Source organism: Sinocyclocheilus rhinocerous, unplaced genomic scaffold (assembly GCF_001515625.1).
Source record: "Sinocyclocheilus rhinocerous isolate Xijiao unplaced genomic scaffold, SAMN03320098_v1.1 scaffold2134, whole genome shotgun sequence".
Classification (NCBI taxonomy): Eukaryota; Metazoa; Chordata; class Actinopteri; order Cypriniformes; family Cyprinidae; genus Sinocyclocheilus; species Sinocyclocheilus rhinocerous.
The window spans coordinates 637,024-658,362 of NW_015652303.1; the positions used below are offsets into that span (position 1 = coordinate 637,024).

At 35.2% G+C, this 21,339-nt stretch overlaps 3 protein-coding genes across 3 annotated transcripts; all 3 read right to left on the reverse strand.

The window, feature by feature from the left end:
* Positions 1-4,296: 4,296 nt before the first annotated feature.
* Positions 4,297-5,421, reverse strand: LOC107714623 (neuropeptide Y receptor type 2-like). Its single transcript, XM_016520534.1, has one exon. The coding sequence runs from the start codon at positions 5,419-5,421 to the stop codon at positions 4,297-4,299; it is 1,125 nt and encodes a 374-aa protein (XP_016376020.1).
* A 6,936-nt stretch (positions 5,422-12,357) lies between these two features.
* On the reverse strand, positions 12,358-14,975 carry LOC107714633 (lecithin retinol acyltransferase). Its single transcript, XM_074560093.1, is given in 2 exon segments — positions 12,358-12,851; positions 14,463-14,975. Coding segments are annotated over 2 exon segments (663 nt in total). The 5' UTR covers positions 14,970-14,975; the 3' UTR covers positions 12,358-12,695.
* A 1,455-nt stretch (positions 14,976-16,430) lies between these two features.
* Positions 16,431-19,022, reverse strand: lrata (lecithin retinol acyltransferase a). The gene is made up of 2 exons (XM_016520548.1): positions 18,456-19,022; positions 16,431-17,150 (listed from the first exon to the last, which is right to left on the reverse strand). The coding sequence occupies exons 1-2, from the start codon at positions 18,972-18,974 to the stop codon at positions 16,998-17,000; spliced, it is 672 nt and encodes a 223-aa protein (XP_016376034.1). The 5' UTR covers positions 18,975-19,022; the 3' UTR covers positions 16,431-16,997.
* Positions 19,023-21,339: the final 2,317 nt, after the last annotated feature.

Below are 21,339 nucleotides of genomic sequence, written 5' to 3' on the forward strand. Positions count from 1 at the left end.
TTTCAAGAACTACAACGAACGGCTCGTTTGGACTACAGCGTTGTTTTACGGGGTTTGTGATGTCACAAAGCGGCCTATTAGAATATCATTAAAATAATTCCCGCCTATGGAAATTCGAATGGTTGGGGGGTGGGGAGAAGCGAGGTCGTGGTTAGAACCCTTGGTTGAGTGCATCAGACAAGACAATGACGAAGAAGAAGTGCTGCTGTAAAGTCAAGTTTTCGCAAGTTATTACACATGCACCTGAATAATTATGTATGTAAATATGTATGTTACAATTATGAAAACGTTTTTATAAATTGCTGACAGTACAATACTGGAGAATGATGTAATCTGCAGAATTTACACTTCAATTATGAGACAACAGTGTTTCCCACATTGAGTGCAGGTGTTTTTATATCACTGTATTTCTGAAGAAACCGACTGTCTTTAGAAAATTGGATGTCATTTTCATTTCATCTTGCATGTAATGTCTGATAAAGCAGCGTTTGTGAGTGTTGCGCTGCTTTGTGTACAGCCATTACCGGGGAAACCTCGATCTCTACCACTCCAACAGCGCCTCCTGCTGGCAGAGAATGAATTTGCATATATATGCCGCCACAAATAGAGTGCAAGCCTGTGGGAAATACTGGACTATGGTATAAATAAATTCAACTATATAACAGTTTCACTGCAAGTCATGTTATAATGTTAGAATTAAAGAACAATAAACATAATACATATGCACTTATCTGTACTTAGTAAATGCAGTTATTTTTAAGCGGTTGTTGACATCCAATATAAAACGTGATTTAGCCACAAGAAAACAACAACAATAACGTTACCACTCTAATATGTCTTGCAATATCCGTGCGTGCAAAGGTTCTGTGTGATCCTCTTGGAACTTGCTGCTTTGGTAAGGGGCGTGGCAGTACTGAAACACCGTCTAAGCTGTTCACCAATCACAACGCACTGGGACAGCTAACCAGTCACAACACATTTCGTTTTTTTGGAAGGCGGGCCTTCATCAAACCCGGAACTAATCGAGCCGTTTGTGCCAGGCTGGGGAGAAAGGTATTGTAATAATGTAAATAATGTGAAAAATAATGCGTTTTTCGAACCACCAAGCATGAGAGCATGTTCTAGTACACCTCCAAAACAAAATCAAGACTTTGTAAAAGAACATAATAGGACCCCTTTAAACATTAACCCAAACCCGACCCGAAACCCGAAAGTATTTCGGGACCCGTCGGGCTCGGGTCAGGTAGCAGACTTCACAGAGATCTATTGAAATTTCGAAATGTTTAGAAGCAGTTATGACGAAACGAAGCCTCGTTTACTGAAATCATGTGACTTTGGCATTTTGATACGCGCTCCGAACCACTGTTTCGAAACAATTGATTCGCAAAGGTTTCGAAGCTTCATTGAAGCAGTGTTTCAAAAGCGGTCATCACTAACATAAGCCTCGCCCACTCCTGACAGCAAAATGGATATATTTGCATGACTTTCTAACATTTACAGATGAAACATATACCTGTGACGTGTCAGTTATGCAATGGGAAGGAAAACGCAATGTCTCAAATGCATTAAACAGCACAAATATTCGCTGTTTGTCATGGTGGATCGATTTGATCCGTGTTCGACATTAAGGGCTGTTTAAGAATAAGCGTGCACATCAAATTATTCTGACTCATTGAACCTGGATTGAATTAGTGAGATTGCGTGAACTTAAATTGTCGTTTATGAAACCGCTTTAGTCCCGATTGATTTGTTAGGTTATTTCAAGTCAGGTTTTGGACTTTAAGCCCCGCTTTGTCAAAAATCTTTGTCAGACACTTTGTCACCTTAAAACATACCACACATGTGACATACATAGCTCATATGAATTGTGGAAAAAAATACCTTCCTGTGTTCATCACACATGTTAAAAGAGTTTGGCTCTGAATCCTGCACTGCTCATCACATGTTTTCTACCGTCAGGAACGGTAGTCTGTAGTAGTCTGGCAAGACACCAGTTTGTAGTAGATTATGTAAAATGAAAAGCAGGAATCATGAACCAAAGACAAAGTGTTGTCTACATGTTCAATGAAAGACATCAGATTCACAACTTTTAAATTCAAGAACCTAACTGAGCATAATATACAGTACAATACAGACACTATTAAGCATATATAAAATTCAGTTAATTTAATTGATTATATGAAACTGAATTGATATATAAGAAACTAAATAAAGAGTTGTTCTAGAGTTCTAACCCAATGCAAAATGTTGATTTCAGGTCAGTCATAAATCCAGGATGAAACATAAGCTGCTTTAAGTCCAGGGGAGAGGATACAGAGGCACAAGAGCTGGTTAAGCAAGAGATCTCAGGAAAAAAAAAAAAAAATCAGCAGAGTAAAATCACTCAAGCCAAAGTATCTCTCTTCCGAAGCCTCATCACTCACGATCAAAATACGATTACGCGAGGAAATAACTATTGCCGACTTTAAACTCTAATAAAAAAAATTAACTGCAGGATTACACGTGGAGAACTTTTATTTTCTTGCTCAAAACCAATTTTTTTATTGGAATGAAAAGAATTTATTGCCCTATGTATGGGAACGGGATTAAACGAAAAACGCACCTTCACCTTATGGCCTAAATCAGCAATGAATGACTATGAGATGGCACCATTGGTAATGCACATCCTGAAGCTTTAAGGCTGAATGCCATCTGCTTGAAATAAAATCCCTAATGCAGCAAGATCATTTTGTGCAGAGACAGGAATTCAATATTGAATTGTAGATAAAATAGTAGTGGCTTTTGGGACATTCAAAGACAGACAGGATAGTAATTGACAGAATCAATACTCCGAGACCCTCTTATTCTATTTTTATGTTGTCCCCTTGTGCTCAGTAATTATTGATTGGTCTGCTCCTGTCAGTAGATTGATCTTTCATGCATGGGCCAGTGGCTATCAGAATTAGGATGTGGGTTTTGATGGAATAAATTACATTTGTAAACCATATTTCTTTATTGTTTTATAGTCTGTAGGCTTGTCTGGTGGGCAAAAATTCACAATCCCTTTCTATATTACAACAAAAGGCTGATTAATAATGCAATAATTTGGTCATCTTATAATTCTAAATAATAGAGAGTGTCATTGTATGACCAGTAATATGAAACATGAATATACATAACAAACAAGTTGAGACAACTGCCCACCAGTCTTGATGCTGTTTATGAGAATATTTGTTTTAAGAGTATTCCGTTTCAAAAAGAAAACACTTCACCCTTGGAATCAAAATGGTTCCGTATTTCATATAGCTTGTGAGAGCTCTTATTGTGAACAATGTGAAGTATTAGAGGCCAAGTAACCTAATTACCTGCGAGACATGGGGTGTCTGAAACAGAAAGCAGCTGGTTTGCTGCCTCGCTGCCCAATAAAATTGTTGATTCACACACAGCATTTTTGTATAAACCTTTTATACTTTTGCTAAACTTGTTTCAGACCAGCTTTAAAGGCACCAATATATTAAATTCAAGTGAGTTTTAGAAAAAAAAATCAAATACTTTGACTACAGTGCTTTTTTTCAGACAGAAATTAGATCAGTTGGAAAAAAGCAAACAAACAAAAATGCCTTTTTTTTTCTACTGCATTGTTAGATATTATTTATATTATTTTGGTGGTCTGTTGAATCCATTGTTATTTTAGTATAACTGAGATACTATAATTTTTTTAAACACTTAGAATTAGATTTTATTTTTGTATTTACCATTTTCATTTAAATTTTAGTTTTAGCAAATTTGAGTATTTTTGTCATTTTATTTGCTTTTTATATGCCTATATACTGTATTATTTATTATTTATTGTAGTTGTATTATTGTAGTATTTCTTTTTCAGTTTTAATTTTAGTTATTTTAGTACATTAGATTAAATGAAAATGCTTGGTTTTATTTCAAGTAATGAAAATGTTTGACTCGCATGCACAAGATGAGTGATTTATATACCTTTTTAATTAACCATTTTCCATAAAATAACATTTACTTTCACAGGAAACAAACACTGCAATATATTCAACATGAGATCCCTCACTGACTCTTTTTACATATCATATAAAACCAAATACATATTACATTATAAAAAAAATACAATAAAAAAAAATACAATATTCCAAACTAATTAAGTGTTTATTCACCACAAATGTCTCATAAATTTGTCAAATATCAGACAATTTGAGTTTTCAGTCTTTAGATTTACATACAATCCTTCTTTACAGTAGACTTTTTGGATTTTTGTCCATATTTTGTTCACTTTTTGTAAAAAGCAAACAGCCTTCACAGCAGAGTGTTTTCTTGTGTGAAGACCACACTGATTGTACTTTGCTTATTGTGTGTACATTTCTTCCTTACAGTCTCACTGCTACAAACCCTTCTCATTCCATTGTTTAACCGTCCACACTTGAACACAGCCATAAAAGATCTTCTATAGTTCCTGTTCATCCAGCCATAGAGGATGGGATTGGCAAAAGTGGAGCACATTGCCACAGTATGGAAAGCCGTATAGAGCAATTTGAAGTCTTTCATTTCCAATATACTACTATCAATATCCACAGCAAGCTGAAAAGCGTGAAAGGGTAGCCAGCTAACGGTGAAGACCACAACTACAGCCACCAGCATTTTTGTAGTTTTCTGTCGTCGTTGATGACGGTCGCTACGGCCACTGCCGGGGCTGACGTGATTTCTTAGCTTGTTCCAGATTCGAGTGTATGCAAATGAAATGATTGACAACGGCAGGCCGTACTGTAGAAAAAACATGGCGATGCTGTAGATGGTCCCATCTGCACTACTTCCAGGCCACTTCTCGGCGCAACCTTGAATCGTCTGGTCAGGCGTCAAGTCAAAGGTCACGTATTCACGAAAGATAGCTAGAGGACTGGCAAGGATTGCGCTTGCCACCCATGTGATCACGATGACGACTATGCACATGTCTTTTGACATCTTGGTTTCCATGTGGTAGACAATGCTGCGGTATCTGTCCAGAGCTATAACGTTGAGTGTGATGGTCGAAACGTGGACCGCTAAGCCTTGTGCATATGGCAACAGGTAGCACATCACCTGTCCGAATTTCCACTGTCCATAGAGTGTGTACATCAAGGTAAAAGGCAAACACAATGTGTTGACCAACAAATCTGCTACAGCCAAGTTGACAATGAAATAGTTAGTCACCGTGTGTAAATTTCTAAACTTGTACACAACATATATGACCAAGGAGTTCCCGGTCACACCAAAGATGATGATGGTGCTGTAAGCCAAAATCAAGATCACTTGAACACCCACCAGTTTTGTACTGTCTTCCAGACCATCTAGTAAGACACCCTCAACTTGGATAGTGGCTGGTGTAGAACAGTTTGCGGACTGAATTTCGTCTTCAGATATGTTCATTTCAGTTCTTATATCCATATTTAGCATTCGTTTCACTTAAGTCACTTACTCTGGAAAAAAAAGTAAGAGTAAAGTGAAAATGAAAAATATATACTGTATTCAAAGTAGAAAATTAATTATTATTAAATAATAATTAATTAAATAATGCAGAAATTATGAAATGCTGGATGCCCTATTATTATGTCATCCGTGATTAAAAATGTTCAAGAATGATAAATTACAGAGGTTCAGATTAGGATCTTATTTTCATGCATAACAATGCCATGCACTCTCGATTTAATGCATGACATGTTTTACTATTTGATGAATATATGAACATGTTAATTCATATTTTATATTAATAAATGTTTGAGTGTACACTTATTATCCATAGTATATGGTTATTTGCATATGCACGTTTGCACGTGTTGTCACTAATAACATTCGGTCAATAAATTATAGCTATAGATATAAACTGCATAATTTTGTAAAAAAAAAAAAACAACAACTTTGGATTGATCAGAGGAAAGAAAGAAAGAAGGAAAGAAAGAAAGAAAGAAAATGAATTTAGGTAGGAAATCCTTTTTGAAAAGAGTAATAAAAGTCCTTAAAGTGTCTTACCTTCTTTAAGTTGTCAAGTTTCATGCAATATAAGCTCACGTACGTATCTTGCAAAAGAGAAAAATAGACCGAATCCATACCAAATTTATCACGCATAACTCAACGACAGTCGTCAAGAAGTGTCAATAACACGAGTCGGAATGAATTCGATGCACTGAAGGAAAAGGATCGCTTCCCTGAGCGTCTGCTGGGAGTCTAGAGGCTGCCTCTGCGCAAATCCAGCAGTGCTCGCGAGATTGTTGATTGACATCGGACTTCATAATGAGCAGTTTGCTTTCTAATTACAACTATAATATAAAGCTTAATGATAACCGATCAGAAGTTTATGAATATGTAATTATGTTCATTTATATTTCATAATAAAATAGTCTATTTCGTTTCTAGCCTATATAATTTATGCTAATAATGTTTATTAATGTTAATTAAAATTATTACAAAGTGTTAACAAGTGTTTTACGATAATTTACTCACACGAAAATAACTTTATCACTTTCCTTTTCTGATATCTGCAACAAATTACAGTTGATTTACTCTAATTTAATTTAATTTGATTAAATAATATAATGTAATTCACATACAACATGGTTTGCTCAGCTCTTTCACATTGTCATTTTGCATATGGTATGGGGACACAGAGGTTTCAAATATCAGGAAATGTAATCATTAAGACAAGAGCATAATTGTCTGGTCCTCCTGATCCACATCAGGTAGAAATGGACAATCCGGATAAGAATCTCACCCTTTTGTTGCCAGACCTTCAATTTAAACACAATGAACTAAATTTATGCACTACCCTTAGAAATAGTCCTTTGTGTTTTGCTGCTGTAGGTCATAAGATCTGATCTTGTCTGTTTTCAAGTCATGATGGCATCACCACACCTGTCTTAGTAGAATTATTCTCTCATATAACACTAGGCCTGTTTCATCTGATGGAATACAGCTATGTTAGCATAATGTAGTATTTATTATCTTGAGATTGTGATCATTAGTAATGAATGTATAGTATTCAGTATTCAAATCAGGGACCTGAAAGTTTTCATCATTAATAGATGTAACCGGCTGGCCACAATGTAAAAAACAATCTATAGAATCTACTCAGTAAAACTGAGGTAAGAATTTGCACTCAGTTTGTGTGAGTAAATTCTATCCTATATATTTGGGTAACGAATACCTAAATTTAACAGCTCTGACAAACTAAAAAAAAAAAAAAATGGCAAAGTATACCTAATATTTTTTCAATACACTACACAACTAATTGCCAATAAAAACGGAGTAATATTAACTAATTTTACATTTAATTTTAAAATATTAACTAATTTTTAGCAGGCAATCGTTCATCTACTATTAGCCAATAGGAAAATGTTGAAATTTCAACAAACCACTAATATTGTGATCAGTGTTTGCTTTAGTTGGGCTCTTGTCTCCTGCTTTTCATTAAGTTAATTCTCTTACAGTGTTTACAATAGTGTTTTAATATAAACACTTATGCATTAATAAAGCAAGAGACGTTTTAAAGTTAAGTTGGAGTAAAGTACTTTTTGTGATGGGTGTCAAGCTGTAATAAAGTTGAGAAATATTATTAAAAAATGTTGAAGATGATCTTACATCATTTACATTGATCTTACATTGTTCTGTTTCACAAATGCAGAAATACTGTGGCAAAATATACAGAAAGATTTAGACATCAACACACATACAAACCTCAACAATGGTGACAACCATCAAACTAATTCAGATAAACAGATCAACTGCAATGCATGCTGGGAGTCATGAATGAGTTTTGTACTATGTTGATAGCCTACCCAGCATGCATTTCAGCATAAAATTTTATTTTGTTGATTGTCACCATTGTTGAGTTTCATGCGCTGATTCTTGATGTCCAATTAATTCAGCAATTTAATGACTTTTTTTTGTTGTTGTATTTTCTGTTAATTCATAGAAGTATGATAGCCGTACCACTGCTATAATCTCACACTGTAGTATCATACATTATTCACACGTAAAAAACACAACACACTTGTGAGCAATTATTTAAATAACCTCACTGTACAAGGCGCGTTTCCATTACAGATTTGCGCAAAACTTTTGCGATATTTTCTGAATGTCGATAAAAAAGTATTGCGAAATGACGGCGTTTCCATTAACCAATGTTATGCGGCTAAAACGTAACCTTTTGCCTCTCGCGATAAGTCATGGCAACGGATTTTGGTGGGATTTTGACAGATTTTGGCTATATTTATTCAAAGGAGGCTTATGCGTGTATCTTTACAGAAGCAGCAAAGAGAGCCGCTTCAGAAACGTGCGTGGCACGGCTGGAATAAACCATAGACTGTATAAAAACATAAACACAAGCACTGAGTGGCCGCAATCAGCTTCAGATGCTGTATCAGAGCCACACTGCACCGCAGACGTGTGCAGTGTAAATTGTCTAAGCATTAATGGTAGGGAAAGCCCCTTACACTGGAGCGCGGCCACTTATGAAGTGTTTCTTGGAGGTTATAGTACATTGAAGAATGATCATATGACTTTTTACATACGCCATGTGACCTGTAAATGCGAAAAAGCCGTTTCCATTGCAGTTTTGCGAATTATTCCTTTTTCGCATTGCCTGAAAAACCACCTCATGCGAGCGTTAAAACTTTTTTGCGATATATGGGCGTTTTTGCGAAATTGACGCGTTTCCATTAGGCGTATTTTCAATTCGCAATTTCAATTTGCGCAATTTGAAGGGTAATGGAAACGCGCCTAATGATTACAGTCACCATCACCTGATCCCAATGGATCTTAGTTTTTATTGTCTCAACAAACGTATTTTAACACATTGTTACAAATGACAATGAAAACCTAACATTAAAGTACAAAGAGTCAAGAGCCCAACTAAAGCAAACATTGATCACAATAATGGTGGTTTGTGGAAATTTCAACATTAATTGCAGGTGCAAAAGTGATGTTGATTCAGTGCAATTAACATTGACAAATCAACAATTTTTAACATTGATTCAATGGTTGCCAGGGTGGGTCCTCCTCGGCTGTGGGATCATGCATGCGCACTTTGAGGTGCCAGAGCTAATATTTTTGGGTATATATTATTTAAAAAATTTTTGTGCTGCAGTTATTACTGTAAACAAATAGGTAATGTAAGTAGAATTTACCCATAATTATATATTTTTAAGTTTTTTAAGTAAAATCTAACTGATTTTCATGGTTGTATTTAACACCCCCCAGAGTAATTTTTTTTACAGTGCACTATTAATAAACAGAAATGCAAGAACCTCAGAATTTTAGTCCATTAGGTTTTGTTTTTAAGTGAGACAGCAATCATGATATACTTTCGCAGGGCGACGTTTAGGAACCAGACTGCAGCTTGCAATAATTCAACTTAAAAATTCACAAACTGCCAGAGCATTCATTTTCTGAACCACGCAGAACTGCACTGTCTGAGACTATAAATGCTAATCATTCTTGTTTTGCTCTCAATTTAAATATCACAGCATTAAGTGATCCTAAGTGATTTATAGCATTTTCCAATTCCTGTCCACCATTGCGTCAGTTTCTAAATTTGAATTTGATTGTATAATGGATTGTTTCATAAGGTTTTTCATTTACACTTTGAGGAAGGTGTCCTCTGGTTTAAATTAGTTTTGCTGTGCTTCATTAAGGATATTGATTAAAGATAAAGTCAACATGGTCTGCTGTTTGCAACCCAGAGCAAATTACTCGGGGTTTAAGAATAATTTAGTTTTTTTTCCTACCTTTGGTATAATGTGCACCAATCAATTGTTCACAATAAGACCAAGAGCATGAATTAAAAAAGGTGACCATTTACGAAAAAAGTCATCCTTTACTCACCCTCATGTTGCTCCAAACCCACATGACAAATGAAGATATTTTTATGACAAACTTAATTGGTTTAATTGTAAGCAACATGTTATGTTTAATTGAATGTGCCACTTCCTGATTCTTTGTAATATTTGTGCAGTTTACTAGCAATTTCTGAGTGAAAAAATGTTTCTACAACAAATGCTTTATATGTTTATAAAATGCCCTATACAGTTATAAAATGCCATATAAATCTTTTCAGAAATGTGAAATAAATTTCATTTTGGGGGCATCCATAAAAAATAAAAAGCTGAAAATAAAAAATAAAAGAAACATCATTTGGAAGAGCAAAATATGTGCTTTTTATGTTACCATTGTGGATAATGAAAGAATATGTGTAATTTTCCTTGAAAGCAATGTTGGGGGAAAATCATAGGGATTTATATTCTTGAATATTCTTGGCACAACATTACCAAACTACAGCATATTATTAGTAACTGGAGGGACAACTGTCTAAACAAATGTCTCCTTCAGGAGCATATGAAAACCCCTATATTTGATCTGTGGAATTGTGTTTTCTTCAATTTTCTTTTTATAGGTTGTTGAATCAATAATTGCAGTTTGGTTGCCATGACATTTGGAAATTAAACACATTTGGGTAGAAAAAAGAATGATAAGAAATGATCTATACAATCTGATACCTAAACCCTCCTTAATCTCACTGCAATAGCTTTTTAATTGAACTGAGCTGCATGGCAGCTTTAGTCACTTACTGGCTGTGTGATTAATTGGTATAGATTTTCATTCACTTCCGCAGGGAGACTGAGGTAAATTTCCAGCCAGGCAAATAGGCATGAATAGAAGCAGCAGCACAACAACACTACAGAGAACACAATGACAGAAATAACCAGCTCCCCGAAGCGCTGTTTTTGATGTTAATCCTGTGATCCATAGTGCTGTCAACTGTTTTACTTTACAGTAAATATATAACACCATGAAATATTAAGATTATACATATGTATTATTGTCAAATTGAGAATGAAAGTGATAATTTCTTAAAGAAATTATTTATTACTCATTTTAGTTATTATTAAGATGTTGTCCAAATTTGCTCTAACTTGGAGGTCTTTTCATTTTGCAGTTTTAAAGTGTTAAGAGAGATGCATGTTGAAGATTTTGTTTTATCAAAGCAGCTTCTTTATCTGCAATGTAACATCATTTTTTTTTAAATTTCAATATGACATTCATGGCCTCATACGTTAAAGGGTTAGTTTACCCAAAAATGAAAATTCTGTCATTAATTACTCACCCTCATGTCGTTTCAAACCCGTAAGACCTTCGTTCATCTTCTTTGAATAAAGTTTTTTTTTCTTTTTTTTTTTGCGCACAAGAAGTATTCTTGTAGCTTCATATAATTGCGGATGAACCACTGATGTCACATGGATTATTTTACAGATCTCCTTGCTACGTCTCTGGACTTGGGAACATTTCAGTTCTATTGCTGTCTATGCAGGGTCAGACAGCTCTCAGATTCCATCAAAAATATCTTAATTTGTGTTCCGAAGATGAATGAAGGTCTTACGGGTTTGAAACGACATGAGGGTGAGTAGAATTTTTCATTTTTGGGTGAACTAACCCTTTAAGATATTTGCAAGGTTTCACTCAAATGTAAAAACAAAGGAAGCTGATTTATTGGCTCTTTTACAAATGTATGCTCAACTTTGCTTCATACTCAACTTAAACAACTTGCTTGTTGCAAGTGACGCATCTTATTTATTCAAATGTGAAATAGTACCTGTCTGCTCAATTAATCTAAAAATAACTGAAGGATGCCTGAATCATGCAAACAAACAAGCCTGAATAGTTCCTCAAGTGGATGCAGTAAGAATGTTCCCTAAGTAGCCTAATTACCCCCTGCATTGAACTGGATCCAGACTCTGTAGGACACTAATGTAAATGCTGTCTGCAGCACCTTTCCATTAACTATTCATCATCATTATCCCCATTACTGTTGTCTTTGACTACATTATGGCACTCAGGACCGTCCAAATATTACTCACTGTTTCCTTGTAATCCATAATTGCTGAATAGAATTAGTATGAACTGTCCTTAAAGTACTGTCCTTAACTTTGCATATGAATTACACTGAATTTGTTATCTTGCGGAAGCTTTTAGATATTAGATACATAATTAATACACATATTTCAATACGTCATATATGAACATGAATATTTTGATAAAAGCGTCTGCTAAATGACTAAATGTAAATGTATATATATAATTTACTGATTATGTAAAGAAAGAAAGAAGGGCTATCATGTTTATTCTGTCTTTTAAGGTTTCCATTCTGTCAGTGCATGTTGGAATTGTGGAAACACTTTAAGATGTCCTGGATATTTGTTTTGTTTTTTCCCTTCAGTCAAGTAGTATGGAATTCTCCCCCCCTCCCCCCAAAATTCTGCTTTTGGCAGCAGTGTCTTGCTATCTTCAAGCATGTTACACTAGTCTGTTGTTTTCTCATTATAAGTTCCTTCTTTATTACAAAAATAGTGCTTAAGTGAAACTGATAATCAAAGATTATCAAAGATCACATACATTCATGATGCATCAGATGTAGGGGCCTATATCCTATAATTACATGGTATGCAATTAACAATTGTTTAATGAAAAGTTTCATGATGATATCATTATCGCCATTTCTTAACATTTATTGTTTGCATAACAGACACATATTCTAGACACAGATACCAAGACATTTTGTAGCCACGTAGTGAAGGACAGTCTGTCAACATTTGTTGACAGAGTAAATGCTTTGATGCTTTTGTGGCTGTTTCTAGATCAACATTAAAGGACAAATTCCACCCAGAGTGTCTTCAAGATGCCATCCACATGGTAAAGGGAATGGCGACAATGGGGAGGGTGGTGAGGGGTGTCAAAGCGCCTAGATACAACATGATGAAGACCCCGATTATAGCTGACAGGAAGGTCATCTTTCTGCTTAAGAGAGTTGTCCTTACAGTTTTACAGAACTGGAAGAAATGGGAGAGGCATTGTTTAGCATGGAATCAAACGTTTATCTGTTATATATTAATAACTTTTGCTGTAGTTTGCACAAACTGACGATTCTGTAACCGTTTAAGGAAATACATTACCACTGTCCACTAGATGGTGCTGCTACTGTTTTTGAATGTCACGTTTTCAGACTTTACTCTGATTACCGAGTATAATAAGAGTATTGCGTTGTAATGTAGTAGCATGATGCTCATCACATTTAATAGGAAATAGCTATGCTCATTTTATATTATTTGATTAAATACTGTTGTATAAATATATATATTTTTTAAATATTTTCCAAAAAGATTAAATTCGTTAGCAATGGTTAATGCATTAGTTATCACTAACTAACAATCATTAAAATTTTCAGTTTGTTATTAATAGATTTTTAATGTTAGTGTTAGAAATGTACAGTTTTTATTAGTACTTCATGTTCATTCATAATACTTCAAACTGTTAATTTATACAACTTGAAAAATGAAACAAAAAATGTTTTAGTATATGAAAAAATTAAAATTAACCTATAGATTACTGCAATATTGTCAGTGTTGGTTCACGATACCTAATTCAGACCTAATTCATCATATATATATATATACACACACACACATATATATATATATATATATATATATATGACAGCAAGAAATTAGAAATTCAAAATGGACCAATGAATCATATTCATAGTTTGAGTTGTTTGGCTCCATATAAAAGGCTATGAACTGTAGCTATAGCTCAAACGAGGCTCTTGTGCTCTGAAAATAACCCTGTTTATTCTTTTGCATTTAGCAGTTTTTCATGGCACATGAGGTTAAGGTTACTACAAAATGCACAAGATGCCTTTCGTCTTTTCTCAGCTCTATTTATGGGGAATAAACCATGAGGAGAGGAGTTCACTGACATATTCAAATAGGAGATAATCTGTGCTTGTGTAGGAGGAAATTGTGAAATCCTGTTTGGAATTTGGAAACAAAAGTGGACAAGTAAATAAATGCTGTGGGAGGCTTAGAGTGTGACTGTTATGTCCACACATAGAACGCAAGGTGCTTAAATCTAGTGTCCATTCTTAGTTTATGTTAAAATCTGCTTTGTCATTAAACTAAAATGTTATTTTCAGGCTCCTCTTAATCTCATACTCCCAATTCACTGCATACTCTCGCAATACATAATACTCCAAAAAGCTGCCGGAAATAGATGCATGTAAATGTTTAATTTGTAAATAAGATTATTTATTTACATATTCAATTTTTTACATTGGTAATAAAAAGACATGTTTCTTGAGCATCAAATTAAGATTTTAGAATAAATATGACACTGAAGACTGGAGTAATGGCTGCTGAAAATTCAGCTTTGCCATCACATGAATAAATTACATCTTTAAATATACTGAAATAGAAAAAAAGGTCATTTTAAATTCTAATATTATTTCACAATATAACTGTTTTTACTGTATTTTGATTAAATAAATGCAGCCTTGGTGAGCATTAAGGATTCTTTAAAAAAAAAAAAACTTTTTTTAAAGATTTATAGTGTATCAATATTCAAATTGTTTATATATCCACCCTCCACCTTTTTTGTTTTCTTACCTGAAAGGTTTGGAAGCTAAATGCAACACCATAGCGGCAGTACATGACATAGTGTTCACAGTTGTGCCACAGTAAGCTGTAGGAGAAAGATCCAATCAGCTTCTCCGCACGTCATGCCACTTCCTCTCCATTCAGTGGCTGTACACTGACCATACTGTCCATTTCATTGACCTGTATGCAATCACCGTATGCAAAATCCGCCAAAGAGTCCACACGGACACTAGCTGCTTTGGCTAAAACTCCCAAAATCAGTCTTTCGTTGGTCACCATCTGCTCAACGATGGACTTTTCTTTAGTGAACACTGGTAGGATGTCTGGGATGCAGTGAGCAACACGACCCTCGCCTAAGTAGATTCCAAAATGTTTAAAAAGAGTCCTGGATACCTCCAAAAGGTCACCACGCTTGTAAAGAGAGACGTCGTAGGTTTTCTTCCGTCTGTCTTCTTCATATTCATCCTCCAGTGTTGAGGTGATGAAGAAGAAATTAAGCAGTCTGAGTGCGATCATGGCTGAAGGCAGTCTACTGTGATGCTGTTCACTTCACATCTGTTCAATTTATTTGATTTGCTCTGGGAGGAGTGATGTGGTTCATTGAATAAAGCAGCTTTTGTGCATCACATGTTGACTATGACAAGGTAATTTCTCAAGTTTTATATAAGCCACACTGTGTATAAATAGTTATTTAAATGGCCTGCTGAATAAGTCAGTCTTAATTGCCAGGAGGTGAAAGTCCTGGGGCAGTAGCAAGATTAATTCTTGTATAATACTTACTTGTTAAAATAGGTTAAACAAAACCTGAAGAATGTTTGTACCTTGACCAATTGTATAATAAGTATGTCATTTATATACACATAATTTTGGTCAAGTATAGGCCTGAGACTGTCCTGATGATGGTGGCTTTGCACAAAATCTTGCAGTTGAGAACCTCAAAACCAGGTTAACTTTTAGTGTGATAACAAATTGAGCATCTATATGCAATGGGGATAGGGAGAAGAATGGGAGAAGAAAAGGCAGATTTAATTCGGGACGACTGCATCAAAAGCTTATTCGAACATGTTTACTCTTCAAGCCAATCTACCTTTTGCTAGACTGGTTTCTTTTATCATTTTATTTTATCTGACCCAACCAAACAATGGTGGGCTATTTGCTGATATAAAATAAATTAATTTATATGGAAAAAAATAAAAAGGTTCTTTATAGTTTTTTAGAATATTAAATTGTTCTTCACACTAAGACAAAAATAGTTCTTTGGGGAACCAAAATGGTTTCTCTGTGGCCTTTGTTAACCTTTATTTCTAAGGTCTCTAAACAAGGAGGGCTCTTAATATTGTCTTGAGTAATGGAGGGTCATAAGGTTGCGACCCACTGTTTTAGACCACTTTTTAAACTTCTTAAATTCAGCTCACATCCTTGCTTTCGTGCCATTATTCATTGATTAAATTATTCTATTCCTCATTTTCCCCATATGAATTCATGTTTGGAAGAAGTTTGCAATAAATATTTGAAATCATTTTTTCCCCATTATTATTGTTGCTGTTGCTTTCATGAACAGAAAACTGACATGGCCTAAAAAAGGTTAGTGATGGCAAATCAGACTATGAGGTGAACAGCTCAGATTATAGAACCTGGGCCAGTTGCATACACTTAGACTCTAAGTTAAGACAGTGTCTACAAACTAGCAGTTAGCCAAGGGTTAATCAGTCTTATTATTTGGATTTTTATGTAACTGAATTTTAAAAAATTATGACCGGTCTAAAAGAAAAAAATTGCTCACTAACTTTTACTAACTAACTAGTCTTAACCTTTTATGCAACCGGCCTTGCGCAAATTCCACAAGCTCAGCTACAGGTCAGACAAGCTTTATTTTAATGAAAATAGTGTAATAAATCCAATCAACTGTTTACAGCAGTAACCAGAAATAATAATTTTATTTATACATAATGCCAAAATTAATCAAATTGTTCTGTCTGCATAATTATTCCTGTTCTGGTTCTCATTCAGAAACTTGTGGTATTAAATATACATTTTAAACTGTACAAATTCACAATCAAGCATCGTCAGAGCTTAATAAAAACAATAAAAAAAAATACAGGTAGGCCTACTTATATATGTTATGTCTTAAATCACAGTCCATAGTACATTAAAATTGATCATATCAGTTAAATTCCATATCAGTGATCATAAATACTTATATAAGGCACCTTTAGTGAACAGTACATGCAATCTGTAACTTTAAGCTTTACAACAATATTGGGATTCACCAATTTTATGTATATGGTTTAAGATGAAAAATATACAGCATTGCTGTATATGCAGAGTTAACAGCATGTCATGAATTATTTAAATGAAAGAGCTCATCTTTTAACATATATATCGAAGAAAAAAGCAAATGATGCTTAAACATTGTTTGACTACATAATCAGACCTTGCATGTTTACACATATTCCACTGCTGCGCGGATGCATTGCATTGTTTTGTACTTGTCCCCTTTAAAACTGAGCTTTGTTGTTTAATGTGATGCAGTGAAAGTGTCTCTCAGCCAGCCATCCACAGAATGAAGGGAATAAGGATTGTGGGTAATGTAGTTGAAGGTGCCAGGCCAAAGCACAGGATGTACATCACTCCTATTCCAACAGTTAAGGCCACACTTCTCTGGTCCCGAATGATGGTTTTCAGACAGTAACAGAACTGCAAAAGAAAATACATTAAACATATCATTAACAGACTTTGTCCAAATCAAATTCAATTGTCTCTTCCCCAACCAAAATATTGTTTTTTTTTTAAAGAATATAGGCTTATTTAGTGACGAGATGTGGGAAAACCCGTCGGATGTGGCGCTGGGACGTTTTCAGGAAATTAGAAAAATAGATCGAATGTCAATTTTTTTGTCAAAATTAGTTTTTCATTAAATTATTAGCCTATTCTATAACATCTTGTCTATCATCTCTGAAAATATCTTGGCAAAATTCACTTGTTTAGTGCAGAAAAATAGCGATTTATTGAAAAGACTGTCTTTTTTCTTAAGAACGCACTGCGGAGGTGCTTTCTCTTAACACCACAAAACAGTTAACCTATTAAAATAAACCACGTAAACATACTATAATAAAGGTGTATAAATGCACATTTCCCGCCAGTCCAGTTTAAACTACGGCACGCAAAGTTTATTTATTTATTTTTTTTAATATCGTGATATGGCGGAGCGCAAGAAAACAACACAGAGGTAGCTGCTCACTTAAACGATCTTGCTCGTCTCAGTCTGCTCAATCTTGGTGATGTCAGTGCCCTAAACGATGTTATATGGACTATTTCACATCCAAGGATCGGATGATGAAGTTACTTAAAGAGGAGGAGTCCGATGACAGTCTGTTATATGCACAGGTGCGCGAACTGTTGCGCTGCGCTCGCTTTTCTAAATGTAAACCACAAGGTACACTATTCGTGCTAGGCTACCTAAACATACAAGGGGTGATCAAAATTTATGCCCATGATAAACAACGGAAAACTGTCCTCTTCAGGGTAACGTTAGTCTGTTTGTGCCTAATGATGCAATATAGCTAGCGCTCCTGACAGACAGCTCTCGTTAAACCCGTGAAGTGAAAGTGAAACCCGTCTCACTTTAAACCCGTTATTCTCAAAATTTCATTCCTGAAAATCATAGCTAGCCTAGGCTATATCAGCCAACTTCAGATAGCATAACTTGTTACGTTCAAGCTATGGACAAAATAAAAACAGTTTTGGGAAAGGGCTTGAACCCAGCATTCATATGGTATCAAAACCTAAAAAAGGTCAAATTTCACCATGTGTTGGGTTTTCCTAGATCGCATTATGTATGTTTGCTGCGATATTGACATTTAGATAACATGGTAGCCTATTCATTCTACAATATTTTGTTACCAATATTAATTCTATGATATTTTAATAAGTAGAGCATAATATTTTGTAGGCTATTATAATACTAAAAGATTCTATGTTAATTTTTTTTGTCGAACTCACCTTCTCTGTCTGCTGGCTCACAGGTGTCCCGTACCTGCAATATGTCACGAAATGTTCACAGTTATTCCATAATAAACTGTACGGAATGTCGCCGACCAGTTTCTCTGCTCTCCTCGCGACTTCTTCGCTCACCAGTGCTTGACACTTCATTTTCATATCCATATCATTGACCATAATCTGAGCTCCATACGCGAAATCTTCAACCGAGTCCACACGTATTCTCGCGTTTCTGTAAATACAGCCCAATATGAGTCTTTTGTTAGTGACGACTGGTTTGATGAGCTGTTTGTTGTTGGTTAATGCTGGCATGATGTCAGGCATCAGGTGCGCCACCCTGTTGTCGCCCAGATAGATGCCGTAATGAATGAAGAGAGTGCGCTGCACCTCCAGAAGATCTCCTCTCCTGAGCACTGGCCATTTCACCGCACGCTCTGGCTCCTCCTGCCATAGGCTTGTAAAAATATTAAAGTTTGAGAAAAGAAAGATTTTCTCAAATAGAAGCGTCAGCGAGTCTAGCATTTTTATGACTTGTAGACTTCACAGATTTCACAGTCGATGGAGAATTTATATTTGGCATGTGCTTCAGGACCGAGGAGGTCCCCAGCATTTTGATTGGCTTGAAGTTACATTCCCACACTAAACCACTTTAATGCTCAACACGTGATTACTTAAAGTTGTGTAGTGTTCGCAAATAAACAGTAGGCTAAGCTTTTTGGTAGCACTTTACAATAACATAAATTTGAGAAGAAGAAAAAACGAATGTTCTTGATTAATAGGCTGTGTTTATTAAAATACGTTGGTAGCCTATAGGCTATAGCATTCGTGATATACGACCTTTATCCACATACATGCATAGGCCTACAGTACATATGCCATATATAGAATATATATATAGAAATATAGGTAACACTTTATTTTAAGGTGTCCTTTACACGTTACAGGTACTTACTATTATTATAACAATTAATTAGGCATAAATACATGCAAGTAACACTAAGCCAAACCCTAATCCTAACCCTATCCCTACAGTAAGTACATGTAGTTAATTAATATTACTTAATACTTAAATGTATAATTACACTGTAACAAGGACACCTTAATAAAGTGTAACTGAAATATATATAGAAATGGTTTGTGTAATTTTTGCATTGTAATTATTCACATATACGAACTCTGCAACGTAAATAAATGTGCTTATCAACTCAACTGTGTGATTGTAAATGAACATACTAAATAAACCAAACAGAGAACTAAACATTTTTATGTATCACTGCTTAAAAAGACTTTCAAATCCATATATTTTGTGGCCACTAAATAGTACATACTTTTTCATAGACTACATGTCTGTTTCAAAACATGTGAAGAAGCTTATCCGGAACCATATTCCCCTCTGCTCAAAACATGTTTTGAAGTCCCTTTTGAGGTGATTTTGTAGCCTCTGAAACGTGAGCCCCTTAATTAGAGGCAGGGGCTGATTATCCTCTAACAATAACCCTTGCTGTTCTCATACACATTGGTCCTCCCAGGCTTTCTCCTAAGCACCCAAAAGATTTCTGCAACAAGCGTCAATAGAAGAAGTGGCCTTAATTAGCAGTGGTGTGTAATAGCAATTCTTTGTCGTAATCAGGTCATCGGATAATCTTGAAATGTTTTGTACCCAGATCTGTCCAGATCCTCTTTCTGTTTTAATCATTAAACTCATTTGTCCGATCTAGTGCATGAAATCAGAATCACTGTTCTTCCTCCACAATGTTTGGTTCCAAGTGCTATTTAACCTACATATCAGCGGCTAATCAGGAAAGACAGGAGAAGAAGCCATTTGATGACATCTTAAACAGAAACACTATGAGAATTTTTATCCACAACAATTAAAACAGTATTCTTTTTACAATGTGAATGCATAAATTAAAAAAAATCCAGAAACTTATACTGCATTTACACATTTTTTCCACTTTATAATATATAGTTTATAATATGAAATCAAGTAATGTAATTAGTTTAGAATCAGTTCTTAAAGGAATAGTTCACCCAAATAATAGTTCACCCATAATTAGCTGAAAATTTAACCATCCTCAGACCATCCCAGATGTAGTTGAGTTTGTTTCTTTATCAGAACAGATTTGGAGAAATATTACTTGCTCATAATTGATTATTTGTTAACATTTCTTGGACGCCTTGTTAAGTGAAAAGCTGCATGTTTGTAAGAAACAAATCTATCATTAATGCATTTTAACTTCAAACTGTCACTTCTGGCCAAAATACCAGTCCATAATCCATAATAATGCTTCCTCCAGTGTAAAAGTCCCCTGTTTTCCTCTCACATCAGAATCCACTGACAAAATTGTATAGAATTGTTTTGAACTGTTTTTCCTTGTAAATGGTTGTAACGAATCAGTCCACTGAAGGCGAGCGTAGTGAAGAACCCAAGTGCAGTTTATTTACAGGTGATCCAAACAATAATCCGAGACTTGACATGAACAGACTTGACTTGACATGAACAGGCTTGACGAGGCATAAACAGACTAGACTCACCGACAGCGGGTTACAACATCAATACACGACGAAGACTATGGGAACATGATGGCTACTTATAGCAAACAAGAGGGTCACAAGACAAGAACAAACCAATGGGAAACAAGACACATGACTAGGACAACCAATCAGAACATGACACAATGAACGAGAACCAATGGCATGAATACATGAGGGCAAGAGAAGCATGACACAAACAGGGACCATGATTAAACTCCAAAATAAAAGACATGAAAACATGAACAAGAAACACAACCCAAAATACCACATTACATATCCCCCCCTCTAAGGGCGGCTCCCGACGCCCTTCAGATTACCAAAAAGTCCAGGAGGGTGGTGGAGTGGAGGCGGA